Source organism: Rutilus rutilus (assembly GCF_951802725.1).
Source record: "Rutilus rutilus genome assembly, chromosome: 18".
Lineage (NCBI taxonomy): Eukaryota > Metazoa > Chordata > Actinopteri > Cypriniformes > Leuciscidae > Rutilus > Rutilus rutilus.
The window spans coordinates 34,185,901-34,205,806 of NC_140231.1; the positions used below are offsets into that span (position 1 = coordinate 34,185,901).

Sequence of the window (19,906 nt, forward strand, 5' to 3'; positions counted from 1 at the left end):
CAACAACAAAACAACAGCATAACATCATAAAACATAATATATAACATAACAGCAAAACCACATACACTGTAAAAAAAAAAGAGACATTATCAGTGAATCATGACAACTTCTGTTTTAACATTACTTTACCTCATCACAATAATTTAAGCACTTTCAACTTTTTTATGTTATACAAGATTCAACTAAATTTTTTTAAGTCAGTTGAATATAATTTAAGTTAAAATGACAGATTGTACTTAAAAATTGAAACTGAATTTAAGTTTTTAAGTTGAAATAGGTGGACTTTATTTTTACAGGTTAAAATATTTTCTGGTGTTATGTTATTATGTGTTATTATGCTATGTTTTTTGTTTAAGACAGTAGAGTAGAAGTTGTTTATAGTAGTTGTTTATAGTAGAAGCTTCTGTATATAGTAGAAGTTGTTTAATGGCCGTAAAGAAATAGTGAGAAAGCAATGCATAGTTGTGTGTTCAGAAATGCAGCGGCACACAGAATCGAGCGAGGGTTTGCTTTGGCCACGTGACAGAAGCAGAATGAGATCATTCTTCATGATCATTTGGCTTCTGATGAAGCTCAGTAACACAGTGCTGACGGTCAGATTCGAGTCCGGTGCGGATCTCAGCACAAATCTGGAGATGCTGCTCAATCTTATAATGCTCAGAGGGAAAGTCCAGCGTAAGCTATTCACAGTTTCCTGAGTCATCCTGAGTCATCTGCTGGCGTCGGGAATATTACACCAGCCATCTAATCCGTTTTAACCAGCTGGAATTAATTAACATTCCAGCATTTTAATTGTTCTGTAATTAAAGAAAGAGAGCAAAACCAACAAAAAGCTCATAAAACTAACAAAAGCTCATCATGTTGCCTTCAGTTGCGTCGTAAAAAGCCTGCTATCTGAAGTTATTGCTGTGCTAATATCATATCACACGCGATCTCCGGAAATTACTCTCTCTGCATTATGCAAGCTCTTTAATCTTGTGTCTTTAGCATCAATCCCATCATGCATTTAAACTAAAAAAAATAAAAAATAATAAGAATTACATTTTATATATATATATAATTTATAATATTCATTAATGTAATAAAATAATCACAATATATACTGTATACCTTATTTATATATTATATAAATTTTATTTATAAAAAAAAATTCAATATATAATGACTGCATAAAATGTTTGTGTGTATATTGTATAAAATGTATTATATTATTGGATCTATATTGTATCATAATATAATATAGTAACATATAATATAATATAATATTATATTATATAATATTATAATATAAACATATTATAACCAATATATTTGCGTATTATATGTATATATTTAATTAATTGTTAACATTAATTAATAATTAATTAACATCAAAGTTAATGTTTTTTATTTTTATTTTATAAAATAAATTATATTTTTTTATAAAATGTACTTTTACTATATTGTATTCTAATATAATATAGTAACATAATATAATATGATCTAATATAGTAACATGTAATTTTATAAAATATGGTATAATATAATATATTTAATATTAATTTATACAATTAATATATCAATATATCAATTATAAATTAAACTAAATATATTATTAATATAAATAAATAAATAAATATATATATATATATATATATATATATGTATGTATATATATATATATATATATATATATATATATATATATATATATATTTATGTATATATATTTATATATTTATAATATGGATAAATAACTCTCAAGTTCACTTCTGTCTTTTCTGAAGAATTCTGAATATGCATCTTAAACTCTCAGTTCCAGTGAATGTTGTATGAGCAGTCACAGTTTGCAGTCATGCTCTCGTACGCCTGCAGGACTTCATGGCACACCTTAAACAAATATCAAAGTCTGCAGCCGTTAACAAGCAGACGACACCCTCTCCACCGTTTAACCAAGGACAGTCCAGGACGCTCTGTTTGCCTTGATCTTGGGTAACTCAGAGCAAACAGAAAACACTTCAGCAGGATCGATCTGACCTGAAGCTGAGCCATAGAGAATGAATCATGATTAATTTAGTTTTACTCCACATCCTGTACTTATGGATCATGTTTTCTGTCCTACAATCATCATTTGCATTATACAGCCGTTCTAATGGCTTCATGCTCATTGTGTTTCATCAGCTCTTCACTCTCATAATGCCTCTAAAAGTCAGTCTAAAACGAGATTGAATCATGAATTATTTAGTTTTGTGCCAAATAGACACTTATAGATAGTGTTTTCTATCCTACAATCTTCATTTGGATTATACAGCCGTTTTATTGGCTTCATTCTCAAGGCCCTTGCACACTGAGTCCAAAATTTCGTATTCGTCATTCGGTGGCTCTGAATTGTCAAAATACCCCACATTTTCAAAAGTTATGGTATGAGGTGTCTGTTTATTAAGGAAAATGTACTCTTTAATTTTGATTTTCTTTTTGAAAATGTAATTTTTGGATATTAAAGTATGATAACAGTGTGAATAAGGTGGCTTTTGTAATTAATTTGTTAATTTTATTAGTCAAAATTCACATTCCTTAGTGCAAGTTTCTCCCATTTCTCTGTAGTCCTTAAAGAACTGGAAAATGACTTTTCTACTATTCAATCTTGTACTAATGGAAAAGCTATTAAGACTATTAATTATTTTAAATCTTTGAATGACACAAATGTGTTTTTTAATGGTTTTTTTTTTTTTTTTTTTTTTTTTTTCTGTGAAAAACGCAGAAAATCTAACCCAATTAAAAAAAAATTATGACAGACAATAGTTTCGGAGGCAGTGATTGACACAACGTGAGGTCGTATTTATTTTATAACGTGTGAACATTTCGGACTGTTCTCAGTGTGCAAGGACCTTCATTGTTTCATCAGCTCTTCACTCTCATAATGCCTCTAAAAGTCAGTCTAATAGGATATAATGCTGTTTGCAGAGAGTACAGGCCCAAACACAACGTGTCGTTTGTGGAGAACGGGACGATGGTCGCCGCTTATACGCCCAAGTATTTCGTCTTCGTGCGTGAGAAGTCAGTCGGAGACCCGAGCGTGGATCTGGTGACGACCGTGAACATCCCAGCGGTGGTGAGAACACAGTTAAAGTTCATGAGAACATGGTTAACCTTCATCCTTCCCTCGAGTCATTTTTTTAAACATTGAGTGTTCATCAGAGGGGTCCATAACCCAGGACTTTTGTTGCAATTGAACCATGAATACACACACACACAATGTTTATTTTTTTTTTTAATGGATTCCAGGAGTTCTGTGATTGAAATTTAAAAAAGTGACAAATCCTACTCTCACGGGTCAATTTGACCCCCTTAGGAATGAAGGGAATGCGAAGAATGCTTCAGTACACATAGAAAAACCTAAAAATGCTCAAAATTCAAACAAAAAATGCTAAAACTTTACCAAAAGATTATTTATAATGTCTGCATGTGTATCTGAACGCATACTGAGGAGAACTGACTTTAGGACCCAGCGGAACAGCTCATTTGCTCCATATAGAGCTATAAGGCCATCTAGAGTCATGAAATATCATGTTATTATGTAAATATTATTTTCCACAAGGGGTCGGCAATGACTCCCAATGTAAGATATTTTGAGCTGAATTAAAAGCGTTATGCATGAAATTGTGAGTTATTTTGAATTTAAGTTGAAAGAATGTGAGGAATGTGCTTAAATTACTATTTATTTATTATTTATTGATCAAATCTAGTCATTTAAAGGTAAATGAAATAAAAAATAACCAAAAATCTCCAAACAAATTGCATTAAAAAATAAAAATAAAAATGAAATAAAATAAGCTTTCTGGACAAAAAAATAAAAAAAGGTATAAATTTAGGGCTTCGGGTCATTTTGACCCGCGAGGGAAGGATGACGCTAGTTAAAGGCAGGGTCGGCAGGTTTTTTCTAAAAAACTTTTTCCCAAATTTGTTTAAACTTTCTTTATATACTAATACATAATTAAAATGTAAGTACTCTGAAAAAGAGAGTATAAAAAATCGAGTGTCTGTAGTCCTCTCAGGGCGCCATAAACGCAGCGACTTATTTCCATTCGGAACGAATGAAATGATTGACTGGGCGACTGTCACTCTCCCTCGCTACCATGGCTACCAACCCCGCCGCTACAGGAGCTGCCCACATGCGCGCACCCGTTTGACTCGAGGAGGGGAAGAGGCACGGAAGCTAGGAAGATTCACAATTATGGCAGAGAAAGAGCAGTCAAAATTCCCAGTACCTGCATACAGTCAGCGAAGGCAAAAAAAGGAGCTAGTAAGGTAGAAAGGTAGGCTACTTGTCTCTAGTGTAACGTTAGTCCTCATTAGAGCCAACAGTGCTTTCATTGTGGAAGCTCTTACATGCAAAACACCGTATATGTTATGAATCTTACACGAAATTCACCCTCATCACAGTGTAACTGATGGTAATGGGAAAACGTGTATCAATGCAACCTGTTTTTAGCTTTGCCTTATGTTACTAGCTCTTTACCGAATCAAACTCAATATATTTTAAACTTTACCAGTATCGATATGGTAGCTTGATAGTGAGTACTAACAGCCATGTTAGTTGTTTATATTCATAATGAAGAAGTTATGGAATTTTATTACATGTGATTCTGACATGATGTCACTACATGCGCTGGCAAACGCGTCCTCCAGCTGAGCGTTTGGCGTCGCGCGTTCATGTGCTTTGGGGGCGTGGCTTTGGAAGGAGACCAGAAGGAAGGGGGTGGGAGTGAATGGAAATAAGTAGCTGCGTTTATTGCAGTCCTGAGAGGACTACAGACACTCGATTTTTATACTCTCTTTTTCAGAGTACTTACATTTTAATTATGTATTGGTATATAAAGACAGTTTAAACAAATTTGGGGAAAAGTTTTTTAGAAAAAACCTGCCTACCCTGCCTTTAAAGTTTGTTTTTCTCGCTGGTCTGAATCTCACGTTCTGGTTTCCTCACACAGGCCGTGATGAATCGTATCAAAGGCGCGGGATTCTGGGTGTCCTCGGGCTTCTCCATGTACATGAGCTCCATCGGCACCACCATGTTCATGACACACACGGTGGACGAGCTGCTGTGGGGCTTCAAGGACCCGTTGCTCAGTCGCCTGCGCACCGTAAAGCCCGACACCGACGAGTACTTCGGCCTCATGCTCCACGTGAGTCTCAAACATCTGATACATCACAACACACCTCTCTTACCCTTGCATTGCACTTTATTAAAATGTTTATATTGTTATTTATGTATAGTGTTAATTATGCATATATTGTGTTGTTATACTGCCATGTAACAGAGACTTGCACCTAAGAATTTCACTGTTGGTACACTTGTGTATGCGATGTGTGACAATAAAGAGAATAAGAATAAGAAATCTGCAGGAACATGTGACCGAGCAAACACACACATCAGAGACACACGTCCTCAAGCACAGCAGCGGTTCACTGTTCTCCTGTTTTGATGGAGTTTGTAAAGCTTACCATCCTCGGGTTTCTTTGATTGCTTCGGCTTTCTACATAGTGTTTCTACATTTATTTTTCTTAAGAAAGTCTATTAAACTAAATTTAAAATGAAAATGATTGTATTTAAATATTATTTATACCACTGCTCACGTGTCTTGAATTTGTTTGAATGTATGTATGTGTTACATATATACATATACATATATATATACACACACACACACACACACACATACACACACACACACATATACAGTGGGTACGGAAAGTATTCAGACCCCCTTTAATTTTTCACTCTTTGTTATATTGCAGCCATTTGCTAAAATCATTTAAGTTCATTTTTTCCCCTCATTATTGTACACACAGCACCCCATATTGACAGAAAAACACAGAATTGTTGACATTTTTGCACATTTATTAAAAAAGAAAACCTGAAATATCACATGGTCCTAAGTATTCAGACCCTTTGCTCAGTATTTAGTAGAAGCACCCTTTTGATCTAATACAGCCATGAGTCTTTTTGGGAAAGATGCAACAAGTTTTTCACACCTGGATTTGGGTATCCTCTGCCATTCCTCCTTGCATATCCTCTCCAGTTCGGTCAGGTTGGATGGTAAACGTTGGTGGACAGCCATTTTCAGGTCTCTCCAGAGATGCTCAATTGGGTTTAAGTCAGGGCTCTGGCTGGGCCATTCAAGAACAGTCACGGAGTTGTTGTGAAGCCACTCCTTCCTTATTTTAGCTGTGTGCTTAGGGTCATTGTCTTGTTGGAAGGTGAACCTTCGGCCCAGTCTGAGGTCCAGAGCACTCTGGAGAAGGTTTTCGTCCAGGATATCCCTGTACTTGGCCGCATTCATCTTTCCCTCGATTGCAACCAGTCGTCCTGTCCCTGCAGCTGAAAAACACCCCCACAGCATGATGCTGCCACCACCATGCTCCACTGTTGAGACTGTATTGGACAGGTGATGAGCAGTGCCTGGTTTTCTCCACACATACCGCTTAGAATTAAGGCCAAAAAGTTCTATCTTGGTCTCATCAGACCAGAGAATCTTATTTATCACCATCTTGGAGTCCCTCAGGTGTGCTTTCATGTGTCTTGCACTGAGGAGAGGCTTCCGTCGGGCCACTCTGCCATAAAGCCCCGACTGGTGGATGGCTGCAGTGATGGTTGACTTACTACAACTTTCTCCCATCTCCCGACTGCATCTCTGGAGCTCAGCCACAGTGATCTTTGGGTTCTTCTTTACCTCTCTCACCAAGGCTCTTCTCCCCCGATAGCTCAGTTTGGCCGGACGGCCAGCTCTAGGAAGGGTTCTGGTCGTCCCAAACGTCTTCCATTTAAGGATTATGGAGGCCACTGTGCTCTTAGGAACCTTAAGTGCAGCAGAAATTGTTTTGTAACCTTGGCCAGATCTGTGCCTTGCCACAATCCTGTCTCTGAGCTCTTCAGGCAGTTCCTTTGACCTCATGATTCTCATTTGCTCTGACATGCACTGTGAGCTGTAAGGTCTTATATAGACAGGTGTGTGGCTTTCCTAATCAAGTCCAGTTAGTATAATCAACCACAGCTGGACTCAAATGAAGGTGTAGAACCATCTCAAGGATGATCAGAAGAAATGGACAGCACCTGAGTTAAATATATGAGTGTCACAGCAAAGGGTCTGAATACTTAGGACCATGTGTTATTTCAGTTTTTCTTTTTTAATAAATGTGCAAAAATGTCAACAATTCTGTGTTTTTCTGTCAATATGGGGTGCTGTGTGTACAATAATGAGGGAAAAAATGAACTTAAATGATTTTAGCAAATGGCTGCAATATAACAAAGAGTGAAAAATGTAAGGGGGTCTGAATACTTTCCGTACCCACTGTATATACACACATACACACACACACATACAAACATACAAATATATATTTATATATACATGTTACTATTTTATATAATAGTATCAATATTGTATATATATATATATATATATATATATACAATATTGATACTATTATATAAAATAGTAACATGTATATATTTTATAATATAATATAAATATAAATAATATAATTAATAATATAATAATATAATATGTAATAAAATTAGTTTATAATATAGTAACATAATATAATTTAAATATATATAATATATTATATTTATTCATTTATGCAATTAAATTTAAATATTTTATAATTCATATTATATTTGATTAATAGACTATTTATATTTTACAATTTGTTTTATAAAATAGTAATTATATTATATTTACTATATTAAAATGTTTAAAAATATTATTATAATACATTTTATGTCAACAGATCATGAAAAACTGAATGACAACATATTTTTAAACCTTCATTAATTCTAACAATTTAAAAATAATAATTTGCATTTTGTTAGAAGAATCAGTGTGTTTGGTGTTACTCGATATATATTGATGGTTTAAAAAAAATCCGTAAGAACTTTTGAACTAACTTTCAAACTTTCCTTCAAATTTGTACATTTCCACAAGTACTCTTAAATAACTGTAGATCTCTTTGGTGTTAATCATTTAAAACATCATTAAACTCGTTGTGAGAGCATTGTTAATATTATATATTGTCGTTCTGTTTTCAGAAAAATGGCAGTGATGACGGAGAGTTTGTGTATCACACCGGAGAGCAGAACTATCTGGACTTCGGACGTATTTTCACCTGGAAGGGAGAAAAGTAAAGCCCGATTGTGCTGAATATTATATTTGATGAAGCGCTGCGGTGCAGATGTTTGATTTCATGTGCTTCGTGTCTCAGGATGCTGTCGTTCTGGAAAACCAACCAGAGTAACATGATCAACGGCTCCGACGGCAGCGCCTTCCACTCGTTCCTGACCAAAGAAGAGCGACTGAACGTCTTCACCCCCGACCTCTGCAGGTCACATGATCACATTCACACACACACACACACACACATGATCACATTCACACACATGCATTCAGCAGAGCTTTAGTCATGGAGTCAGTGTTTTCAGAGCCAGAACTGCGGATGAAATGGTAACGCTTTACAATAATGTTCATTAATTAAAGGGATAGTTCACCCAAAAACGAAATCCTGTCATCATGTACTCTTCCTCACGTTGATCCAAACCTGGATGAGTTTCTTTCTTCTGCTGAACACAAACGAAGATATTTTGTCAGTAATGTAAGTAACCAGACTGTTTGTCCATAGTATTTTTTTTTCCATACTATGGAAGTCAGTGGGGTCCATCAACTGTCTGGTTACTGACATTCTTCACAATATCTTCTTTTGTGTTCAGCAGAAGAAAGAGACTCATCCAGGTTTGGATCAACGTGAGGGAGAGTACATTATGACAGGATTTCGTTTTTGGGTGAACTATTCCTTTAACATTAGTTAACTACCGTAGTTAACATGAACTAATAATGAACAATACTTCTACAGCTTTTATTAATCTTACTTAAAGGGTTAGTTCACCCAAAAATGAAGATTCTGTCAGTAATTACTCTCCCTCATGTTGTTCCAACCCCTTAAGACCTTCGTTCATCTTCAGAACACAAATGAAGATATTTTTGATGAAATCTGAGAGCTGGCTCACTCCTCCACAGACTTCTGGGTGACCAAAACTTGCTGGCCCAGAAAAGTTATTAAAGAGATCGTTAATATAGTCCAAGTAACTCCAGTGGCTCAACCTTAAGTATATAAAGCGACGAGAATACTTTTTGTGCGCAAAAACAACAAAAATAACGACTTTATTCCACTATTCATTTCCTTCTCTCTGGGCCTCGAGTTGGTTCACGTAGTGTTTTAGCGCAGCGCTTCTGTGTTGTACATCACACGCATCACACACATGACCAGCGTCGGCCAATAGTGAGCCTACATGTGACGTGTAACACAGACGCGCTGCGCATAAACACTACGTGAACCAACTCGAGGCCCGATTGATTTTAATCACAAATATCTTAATTTGTGTTGCGAAGATGAACGAAGGTCTTACGGGGTTGGAACAACATGAGGGCGAGTAATTACTGACAGAATCTTCATTTTTGGGTGAACTAACCCTTTCATATTAATTTCAACATTTACTAATACGTTATCAAAATCAAAGGTTGTGCTTGTTAACATTAGTTAATGCACTGTGAACTAACATGAACAAACAATGAACAGCTGGATTTTTATTAACTAACATTAAGAAAGATTATGAATACTGTAACTAATGTATCGCTCATTGTTAGTTCATGTTAGTTAATAGATTAACTAATGAACCTTATTGTAAAGCGCTTTATGGCATTAGTTCATCTGATTGTGAGAGTTCACGTCGATCTAATTTAATTTGTTAAAAGTATGAGCCTCTGAGCAGGATGAAGTCATGCAGATGGTGTTGTTGTTGTTGTTGTTGTTGTGATGTTTGTGTGTGATTGTTCTCATGTTGAACAGTTGTTGGCAGCACATCACATGCGTGCCGTTATTAGAGTCTCAGTAAATCATGAGCATCCGGACCTCCGGAACATGTCGTAATGTGACGGAAAGCATCTGTTCAAGACATTTCATGAGAACTTCCTAGAAATTGCACATGTTTCTAATGCGCTGCTTAACTCGCTCTACCAGCCAGACTGAGAGTCCGACACGCTCCGCTCGGTGAGCTTTCCAGTTCAACAACTATTGCTTATTCATGGAATATTACTACAAGACATATTTGAAGTAAATCAACATATTATGATAATTATTCATTATTATCATGAGTATTATTAATTGATTATTTATACAAGAGAAATAATAATAATAATTATTCATGGAATATTTATACAAGATAAATATGAAGTAAATTATTATTGTTATTTATGGGATATTTCTATCATAGAAATATAAAGTAAAATATTATTATTATGGAATATTTATTGAATATTTCTACGAGAGAAATATGAATTATTATTATTCATGGAATATTTCTATAGAGAAATAAAAAGTAAAATATTATTATGGAATATTTATTGAATATTTCTACGAGAGAAATATGAATTATTATTATTATTATTATTATTCATTGAATATTTATACAAGATTAATATGAAGTAAATTATTGTTATTGTTGTTATTTATGGAATATTTCTATAGAGAATATAAAGTAAAATATTATTATTATGGAATATTTTTGAATATACAAGAGAAATATAAAGTATAATTATTATTTTATGGAATATTTATACAAGAGAAATGTGAAGCAAATTAGTATTATTTATGGGATATTTCTATAAGAGAAATAAAGTAAAATATTATTATTATTATTATGTAATACTTTTAGAAGAGAAATATAAAGTAAAATATTATTATTATTTATGGAATATTTCTGCAAGAGAAATATAAACTATTATTAATATTTATGGAATATTTCTGCAAGAGAAATATAAACTATTATTAATATTTATGTAATATTTTTAGAAGAGAAATATAAAGTAAAATATTATTATTATGTAATATTTTTAGAAGAGAAATATAAAGTAAAATATTATTATTATTATTATGTAATATTTTTAGAAGAGAAATATAAAGTAAAATATTATTATTATTATTTATGGAATATTTCTGCAAGAGAAATATAAACTATTATTAATATTTATGGAATATTTTTACAAGAGAAATATAATGTAAAATATTATTATTATTATTATTTCTACAAGGAAAAAATTGAAGTATTGTAATTATAATTTATGGAATATTTCTACAAGACAAATATGAAGTATTATCATTATAATTATAATAATATTGAAATGTTTTCATACACTTAATCACAGAGTCTTTGCTGAAAAGTCTTTTAAAGGAAGGTTTAGCTGTTTATGAAATAGGATCAAGGCTGGAGTAGCTTGAGTATATGTTTGTAGAATTATGGGTTTGTACATAATAAAAGCCAAATGTATGGTTTAGTGTAAGTGTTGCTGGACGAACAGCTCAAGATATGTTTGAAAACCAGCCTAATGTCTGAAGCTCCGTTTTAAAAACACAATATGTGGAAATTACACAATATGTGTGCCATTATTCCTCTCGACCCCTCGACCCTGAAACTGAAGCAAAGGTCCGAACCTCCCGGATTCCTGGCCCGACTCCGTGTGGGAATATTAACTTTACCCTCATTCCCTGCAATATCACTGCAATATCATTGCAGAAATATTTGGGCTGCTGGGATTTTACAACATGATTGCAGTTTTAAGCAAGAGTATAAATTGCTTCAGCGCTCACAGCCTGTGCTTTACACACTTTTTTTTCTTATTTGTTACTTTAACTTTTTAATTTATTTAGAGTAGGCCTAATAGGTTTTAATTTCCTTAACTTAAAAAAAATAATAATAATTTAATAAAAATAAATTATTTATGCATATTTGCGTAAGTAAATGATATGCATTTAATGCGTTATAATTTATTTATTTACAATTTTATATATAATTTATTGATTTAACATTTACATGTTATTTTCAATTTATTTAAAGTAATGCGTTTACATTTTTAATTTCCCCTCTATATGTTTGTTTTTTAAATATTGTTTTACCTGTTCCTTCACTTTTTTGCATACTTCTTTACTTAATAATATAATTTTATATAATGCATTATCATTTATTTATTTAAAAGTGATATATTATATAAATAATTTATCAAATCTGTCATTTATTTATTCATTCAATATTTTCATTTTATTTTTAAGTACGGCTTTTACATTTTAAATTTCCCCACTGTGAGTTTAAAATATATATATTATTGTCGCCTGTTCGTTCACTTTTTTAAATAAATAACTTAACAAAATGTGTAGGCTTCATAATATAACTGCATATTAAATTAAATTAAATATTAAATAACTACTTTATTTAACATTTATGTATTATTATATATTATTTTATATAACCTATTATCACTTATATGATATTCAACATTTTTATTTTATTTTAAGTGTATTCAGAGTCGAAAAATAATTTTATGAATATATAATGTATTATCATTAAATTATTATTCATAATAACATTTAAATGTTCTAATTATTTTCTAATTTATTTAAAGTAATGCAGTTGTTTTTTAATTTCCACTCTGAATATTATTATTATTATTATTATTATTATTATTTTTAAATAAATAACTTCATAAAAGACAAAGACTTAATAATTAAATTAAATTAAATATATTTTCCATTAATTCAGAGTAATGCAGAGTATGACGAGTGACTCTTATTTTAGTTTCTGGTCACCCCTGACCTTTCACCTGGAGTCCTGCTGACCCCTGTGTCTATTTCCAGCGGGATCTCTGACCTGAAACACCCACCTTTGTTCAGTGCGGAAAGATTTGCATCAGTCTTGGCGTGACCGGCCGCTCACACATGGTTTTGTGAGTACGACTCCAGGCTGGCGTGTTGTCAGGCCACTTTTAACCCAGTTGCTCATTCGCCTCGAGCCTCGGGTTATTGTGCTGGCGGGAACAGCTGTCCTTGTCCTTTTCCACTGACTCCTCACCTGGATTTTAAAGGGAAAGGTGTCCGTCTGAACGGCGTGTGTAACCTTTGTACATCATTTAATCAGGCGGGTCGTCTGGAAAACTAATTTCCCCAGTTCAAAACAAACGCCCATGAGCACATGATGAAGGTTTGTTCCTAATGCTTCCTTCAAAAGGAACACATGATGGTAAACATAAAGGGCCCCATGTTAACGATCTAAGCACATGGTCTAGAAGGGTCGTCCCTATTCTCTTAATGAGTAATGGGTGTGTTCTGGGATTTACGTGTGTTAAACCAATCAGAGTCGCGTCTCCCATTCCCTTTAAATACCAGTTGGCGGATTGCTATGGGCATGACGGAATCTGATAGTGGAAAGACCGAATGTCTTTAGTGCGGCAAAAGGTCAAAGTGCGCAAGCAGAACATCTACTGGACAAGCCGGACTCACCATATCTTTATGTACACAATTATAATCTTTTACATTGTAATCCTTTTATTTTAAATATTTGCCATGTTTGTGCGTCCCTGTGTGTGTAATCAGCAGAGTGTGTGTGTGTGTAATCAGCAGAGTGTGTGTGTGTGTGTGTGTAATCAGCAGAGTGTGTGTGTGTGTGTGTGTGTAATCAGCAGAGTGTGTGTGTGTGTGTGTGTGTGTGTGTGTGTGTGTGTGTGTGTAATCAGCAGAGTGTGTGTGTGTGTGTGTGTGTGTGTGTGTAATAAGCAGAGTGTGTGTGTGTGTGTGTGTGTGTGTGTAATCAGCAGAGTGTGTGTGTGTGTGTGTGTGTGTGTGTGTAATCAGCAGAGTGTGTGTGTGTGTAATCAGCAGAGTGTGTATCAGCAGAGTGTGTGTGTAATAAGCAGAGTGTGTGTGTAATCAGCAGAGTGTGTGTGTAATCAGCAGAGTGTGTGTGTAATAAGCAGAGTGTGTGTGTAATAAGCAGAGTGTGTGTGTAATAAGCAGAGTGTGTGTGTGTAATAAGCAGAGTGTGTGTGTAATAAGCAGAGTGTGTGTGTAATAAGCAGAGAGTGTGTAATAAGCAGCAGAGTGTGTGTGTGTGTGTAATAAGCAGAGTGTGTGTGTAATAAGCAGAGTGTGTGTGTAATAAGCAGAGAGTGTGTGTAATAAGCAGAGTGTGTGTGTGTAATAAGCAGAGTGTGTGTGTAATAAGCAGAGTGTGTGTGTAATAAGCAGAGAGTGTGTGTAATAAGCAGAGTGTGTGTGTGTGTGTGTGTGTGTGTGTGTGTGTGTGTAATAAGCAGAGTGTGTGTAATAAGCAGAGTGTGTGTGTAATAAGCAGAGAGTGTGTGAAATAAGCAGAGTGTGTAATAAGTAGAGTGTGTGTGTAATAAGCAGAGAGTGTGTGAAATAAGCAGAGTGTGTGTGTAATAAGCAGAGTGTGTGTGTGTGTGTAATAAGCAGAGTGTGTGTGTGTGTAATAAGCAGAGTGTGTGTGTAATAAGCAGTGTGTGTGTGTGTGTGTGTGTGTAATAAGCAGAGTGTGTGTGTGTGTGTGTAATAAGCAGAGTGTGTGTAATAAGCAGAGTGTGTAATAAGTAGAGTGTGTGTGTAATAAGCAGAGTGTGTGTGTGTAATAAGCAGAGTGTGTAATAAGTAGAGTGTGTGTGTAATAAGCAGAGTGTGTGTGTGTAATAAGCAGAGTGTGTAATAAGTAGAGTGTGTGTGTAATAAGCAGAGAGTGTGTGAAATAAGCAGAGTGTGTGTGTAATAAGCAGAGAGTGTGTGTGTGTGTGTGTGTGTGTGTGTAATAAGCAGAGTGTGTGTGTGTGTGTGTGTGTAATAAGCAGAGTGTGTGTGTAATAAGCAGAGTGTGTGTGTGTGTGTAATAAGCAGAGTGTGTGTGTAATAAGCAGAGTGTGTGTGTGTGTAATAAGCAGAGTGTGTGTAATAAGCAGAGTGTGTGTGTAATAAGCAGAGTGTGTGTGTAATAAGCAGAGTGTGTGTGTGTGTAATAAGCAGAGTGTGTGTGTGTGTGTAATAAGTAGAGTGTGTGTGTAATAAGCAGAGTGTGTGTGTGTAATAAACAGAGTGTGTGTAATAAGCAGAGTGTGTGTGTAATAAGGAGAGTGTGTGTGTAATAAGTAGAGTGTGTGTGTAATAAGCAGAGTGTGTGTATTAAGTAGAGTGTGTGTGTAATAAGCAGAGTGTGTGTGTAATAAGCAGAGTGTGTGTGTAATAAGCAGAGTGTGTGTAATAAGCAGAGTGTGTGTGTGTAATAAACAGAGTGTGTGTAATAAGCAGAGTGTGTGTGTAATAAGCAGAGTGTGTGTGTAATAAGCAGAGTGTGTGTGTAATAAGTAGAGTGTGTGTGTGTAATAAGCAGAGTGTGTGTAATAAGTAGAGTGTGTGTGTAATAAGCAGAGTGTGTGTGTAATAAGCAGAGTGTGTGTGTAATAAGCAGAGTGTGTGTAATAAGTAGAGTGTGTGTGTAATAAGTAGAGTGTGTGTGTAATAAGCAGAGTGTGTGTGTAATAAGCAGAGTGTGTGTGTAATAAGCAGAGTGTGTGTGTAATAAGCAGAATAAGTAATAAGTAATAATTGCACCATTGACTTTAGAGCAGGTTTCAGTCGGTCAACGGCTCAGACTATTTCAGTTCCTCAAAATACCAACGCGCCAACAATGCGCCAGAATTGAAACGTTTAAACAACGTGCACAGGACGTGAAAATGATAACTGCGTCGGGCTGAAACTAGCAGAAAACACTTGCGACGAGTGTAAGATAGGGCCCTTGGGGTCATCCTGGGGTCTTCCTGGGGTCAAGGGCCTTGTTCAGGGTCAAGGTTAATTATTAACCTTGTATTAGGCAGAGTATTATCACCCGTCCAGTGGTGCGTTTCACAAAAGCATCGTTAGCTAACTTTGGTCGCAAGTTCTGTCATTATCATGATAGTTCAACGAGTCGGTGTTTCCCGAAAATATAGTTCCAACGAACATTCGCAAACAGCTTCGCAGAGTTGTGTGTGTGTGTGTGTGTGTGACGACAGCTCTCCTGTGGTTAGAAGCAGAGTTTCTAGTTTCATGACATGTGGACTCAATAAATCCTGATCTTGAGCAAAATAATCAAGCTGACATTCAGTGCAACCTGTGTCTTTAATTTATAATACATACAAATGTCATTTATGTCTTTGAGTTTGTCGAGAGATTTAAAGAGTTGTTTTTGAAGAGTGCGCATGTGTGAACGTGGAAATAAAGCGAAATAACTGAGAAAAATGAGAAATATTCCTCAGATGCATGACTGTAATTTATAGAACAACATCTAGCATTAATTCGATCTCAAACAGTGTCATTAACAGTAGTTATCACTCCACCACGACAGAGGCTGAACGGCCACTTTGAGACAGTACGGTTCCTGGAAACAGTCGTGACTATAGATGATTTCTTCAGTGATGCATCGCACTATAGTAGTGAAGCAGCGAGTTACAGCGTTGTTCGGGAAACACACTCCTGATCAGATTTCTTAGGTGCGCTGAAAGGACAACACACACACACACACACACTCACACAGTTTAATAATCACACAGTGTAAAATCTCAGAGTAAAACTGGGAGTTGTGAAAAATATGATACACCGGTGTTTTGCCAGATGAGAAGTTTATCATCTTTTTACTCTTTTAATTAATTTTATAACTGTTTCTTTTATAACTGTTTTAATTTTCCTTGCTTTTATTTTGTGATTATTTAAATTCCTTTCTGTAAAGCACTTTTGCCATAGTGTATGAAATGTGCTGTATAAATAAACCTTGATCAGAGGAAATGCTCTATTCTGTGCTGATGTTCTGCCTCTGGTCCAGCAGGTCGATCCACATGCGCTTCGAGAAGGAGGTGGAGGTGAAGGGGATCCCGGCGTATCGGTTCACTCCTCCTCGAGCCGTGCTCGCCAGCGGGAAGAACAACCCGGAGAACCAGGGATTCTGCCTCACGCCCAAGAACTGCCTGGACGACGGCGTGCTGGACGTGTCTGTGTGTCGCAAAGGTGCATAACCACTCAAGACATTTCAGTCATATGAGTCATTACTAAAATAAGGCATTTCATTTAATCATTAATTAATTGTATTATTTACTAATTGTTTATTGTCTCATGTGCTTGAAGTCATATAAATATATATATATATATATGTGTGTGTATTTATATGACTATACATGTATACATGTATAAATATGTATGTATATGTGTGTGTGTGTGTGTGTGTGTATATATATATATATATATATACATACATACATATTTATACACCTTAGGTTTGGGATTGGTATTTTTAATGTTTTTGATAGAGTCTCACCAAAGCTGCATTTATTGGATCAAAAATACAGTAAAAATTGTGTAATATTATTCCAATGTAAATCATCTGTTTTCTATGTGAATATATAGTAAAGTGTAATTTATTCCTGTGATCAAAGCTGAATTTCCAGCATCATTACTCCAGTCTTCAGTGTCACATGATCCTTCACAAATCACTCTAATATGATGATTTTGAAACATTTCTGATTATTATCAATGTTGAAAAGAGATTTTGGTGCTTAACATTTTGTGGAAACCGGAATAGAATTCAAACATTTGTGGTGAGGTTAAAAAAAGAGAGTGAAAATAATACTTTTATTCTTATACAATGCATTAAAATATTTAATAAATACTTTAATAAATTTGATAAATACATTTAATAAATGCTGTTCTTTGAACTTTCTATTCATTAAATAATTCGTAAAAAAGCATCACTGTTTTCAACATTGATAATAATCATAAATGTTTCTTGAGCATCAAATCATCATATCAGAATGATTTGTGAAGGATCATGTGACACTGAAAGGGATACTCCACTTTTTTTGGAAATAGGCTAATTTTCCAACTCCCCCAGAGTTAAACATTTGAGTTTTACCGTTTTCGAATCCATTCAGCCGATCTCTGGGTCTGGCGGTACCACTTTTAGCATAGCTTAGCATAGATCATTGAATCGGACAGGACCATTAGCATCTCTCTCAAAAAAATGACCAAAGAGTTTAGATATTTTTCCTATTTAAAACTTGACTCTTCTGTAGTTACATCATGTACTAAGACCGACGGAAAATGAAGAGTTGTGATTTTCTAGGCTGATATGGCTAGGAACTATACTCTCATTCCTGCGTAATAATCAAGAAACTTTACTGCTGTACCATGAGTCGAGCAGGCGTAATGATATGACGCAGCACCTGAAAATACCCCAGCTCGGTAACTTCCAACGTGACCGGGACTAAGTTTGTCTAACCTATTAGACCTATTTTCAGGTGCTGTCCAAAAAAAGTGGAGTATCCCTTGAAGACTGGAGTAATGATGCTGAAAATTCAGCTTTGATCACAGGAATAAATTACACTTTATTGTATATCCACATAGAGAACAGCTGATTTACATTATAATACGTTTTTAAGTCTGTTTTCAAGGTGTTTCATCCTGTCTGAGCCGTGCCCAAACATTTCTATCAATCATTTTTATCAGATTTAAGTCACTTCTGGGTATTTTGATCCATAAAGTAAAGTGACACACACACACACACACACACACACACACAGTCCTGCTGACCTTCCTCTCAGATCTGTGTTTGTGTTTTATCGTTCTGTCACGCTGTGCTCATGTGAGCTTCAGCAGAACCGCTACTGTGTTGCCAAAGCATTCGAGCGCTCGCATATTACAGGTGTGTGGAATAACTACACACACACACACACACACACACACACACACACACACACACACACACACACACACACACACACACACACACACTCACACACATAATCACACACATAATCACACACACACACACACACACACACACACTCACACACACACACACACACACACACACACACACACACACACACACACACACACACACACACACACACACAGAGTATGTTGTCAAACACGAGGGCTGGAAAACTCTCACCTCTGTCCCAGTAACACTGGAGTCTAGTTTCCCCTCATGTGTTCAGAACAGAGGCGGTGAACGCATCTGTGTTTCTCACTCACGCCGGATTGTTTTCATCGTCAAGGTCAGAGTTCCTCCCGTTTTGTCATGAAACGAGGTTCCTTCGTTCTTTAACGACAGGATGAACATCCACCACATCTCGGGAGGGCTCGTCTAATTGCTAAGACAATGTGAGGAGAAGACGTCATTTCTGCTGTTAGAACACAGAAAACATTCGTAATAACAACTTTTCCTTTGTCTGACAAGGTCAACGATTTATGAATGAAGAAAACACGTAAAGCAGTGTCTGGGATTCAATGCCAAATGTTTCTTTGTTTATTCATTACTTTGTTTAATTCATTGAGTGGTAATTGTAATCCTTACAACTACTAGCCTAACTAATGTAAATCTGAAACATTATTAAAGACAAGTAACAGTAGTTTTCAGGTGGCGGCATTAAATAAAGTAATCAAATGTAAAATAACACTGAATAGTCTTCACTGTATAAATGAAACACATTAACTTATTAATGTTTCAAAAGTTATTCAGTCAAGAGCAGTGAGTGATTTCCTTGTCTTTTGTTTTTTAACATTTAAAAACGCAGAAATATTAGGCTGCCGTCACTTTAAGACCTACACATGCGTTGTCTTTCTCTACTGTTTACATTCACTTCTTAAAGGATTAGTTCACTTCAGAATTAAAATCAATAATTTTCTAAAAAAATAAACATTTATATACTTTTTAACCACAAACGCTCGTCTTGCACGTCCACGACCTCACACATTACGTAATCAGGTTGAAAGGTCACGTGTGTTCCGGCTCAAAATTATGGGGTAGGGTGAAAAACTCCATCTCATTTTCTCCTCCGTTGGTTTACCTTTTATTTTTCATTTATTTTGTAAACGGCGTTTGACTCAGTCTTTGCACGTTGGCTTTGTAAACACTGGGTCTGTTCTTACGCCTAGGTCACGCTTGACCTTTCAACGTGATTACGTAATGTGTGTCGCATCACAGCTAGTGCAAGACCAGCATTTGTGG

The 19,906-nt window shown here is 35.3% G+C and overlaps 1 protein-coding gene across 3 annotated transcripts in view; it reads left to right on the forward strand.

Moving 5' to 3' along the window:
* LOC311277076 (lysosome membrane protein 2-like) overlaps positions 1-19,906 on the forward strand; it is a 42,973-nt gene that overhangs the window by 14,506 nt on the left and 8,561 nt on the right. For all 3 annotated transcript variants that reach the window (XR_014625159.1, XM_084387222.1, XM_084387223.1), the window contains exons 3-7: positions 2,944-3,091; positions 4,971-5,165; positions 8,072-8,163; positions 8,245-8,364; positions 16,727-16,905. Coding sequence is in view for 2 of the 3 variants with exons in the window: in XM_084387222.1 (XP_084243348.1) it covers positions 2,944-3,091; positions 4,971-5,165; positions 8,072-8,163; positions 8,245-8,364; positions 16,727-16,905 (734 nt within the window). In the remaining variant the exon portion in view is untranslated. The remainder of the gene's footprint in view (positions 1-2,943; positions 3,092-4,970; positions 5,166-8,071; positions 8,164-8,244; positions 8,365-16,726; positions 16,906-19,906) is intronic.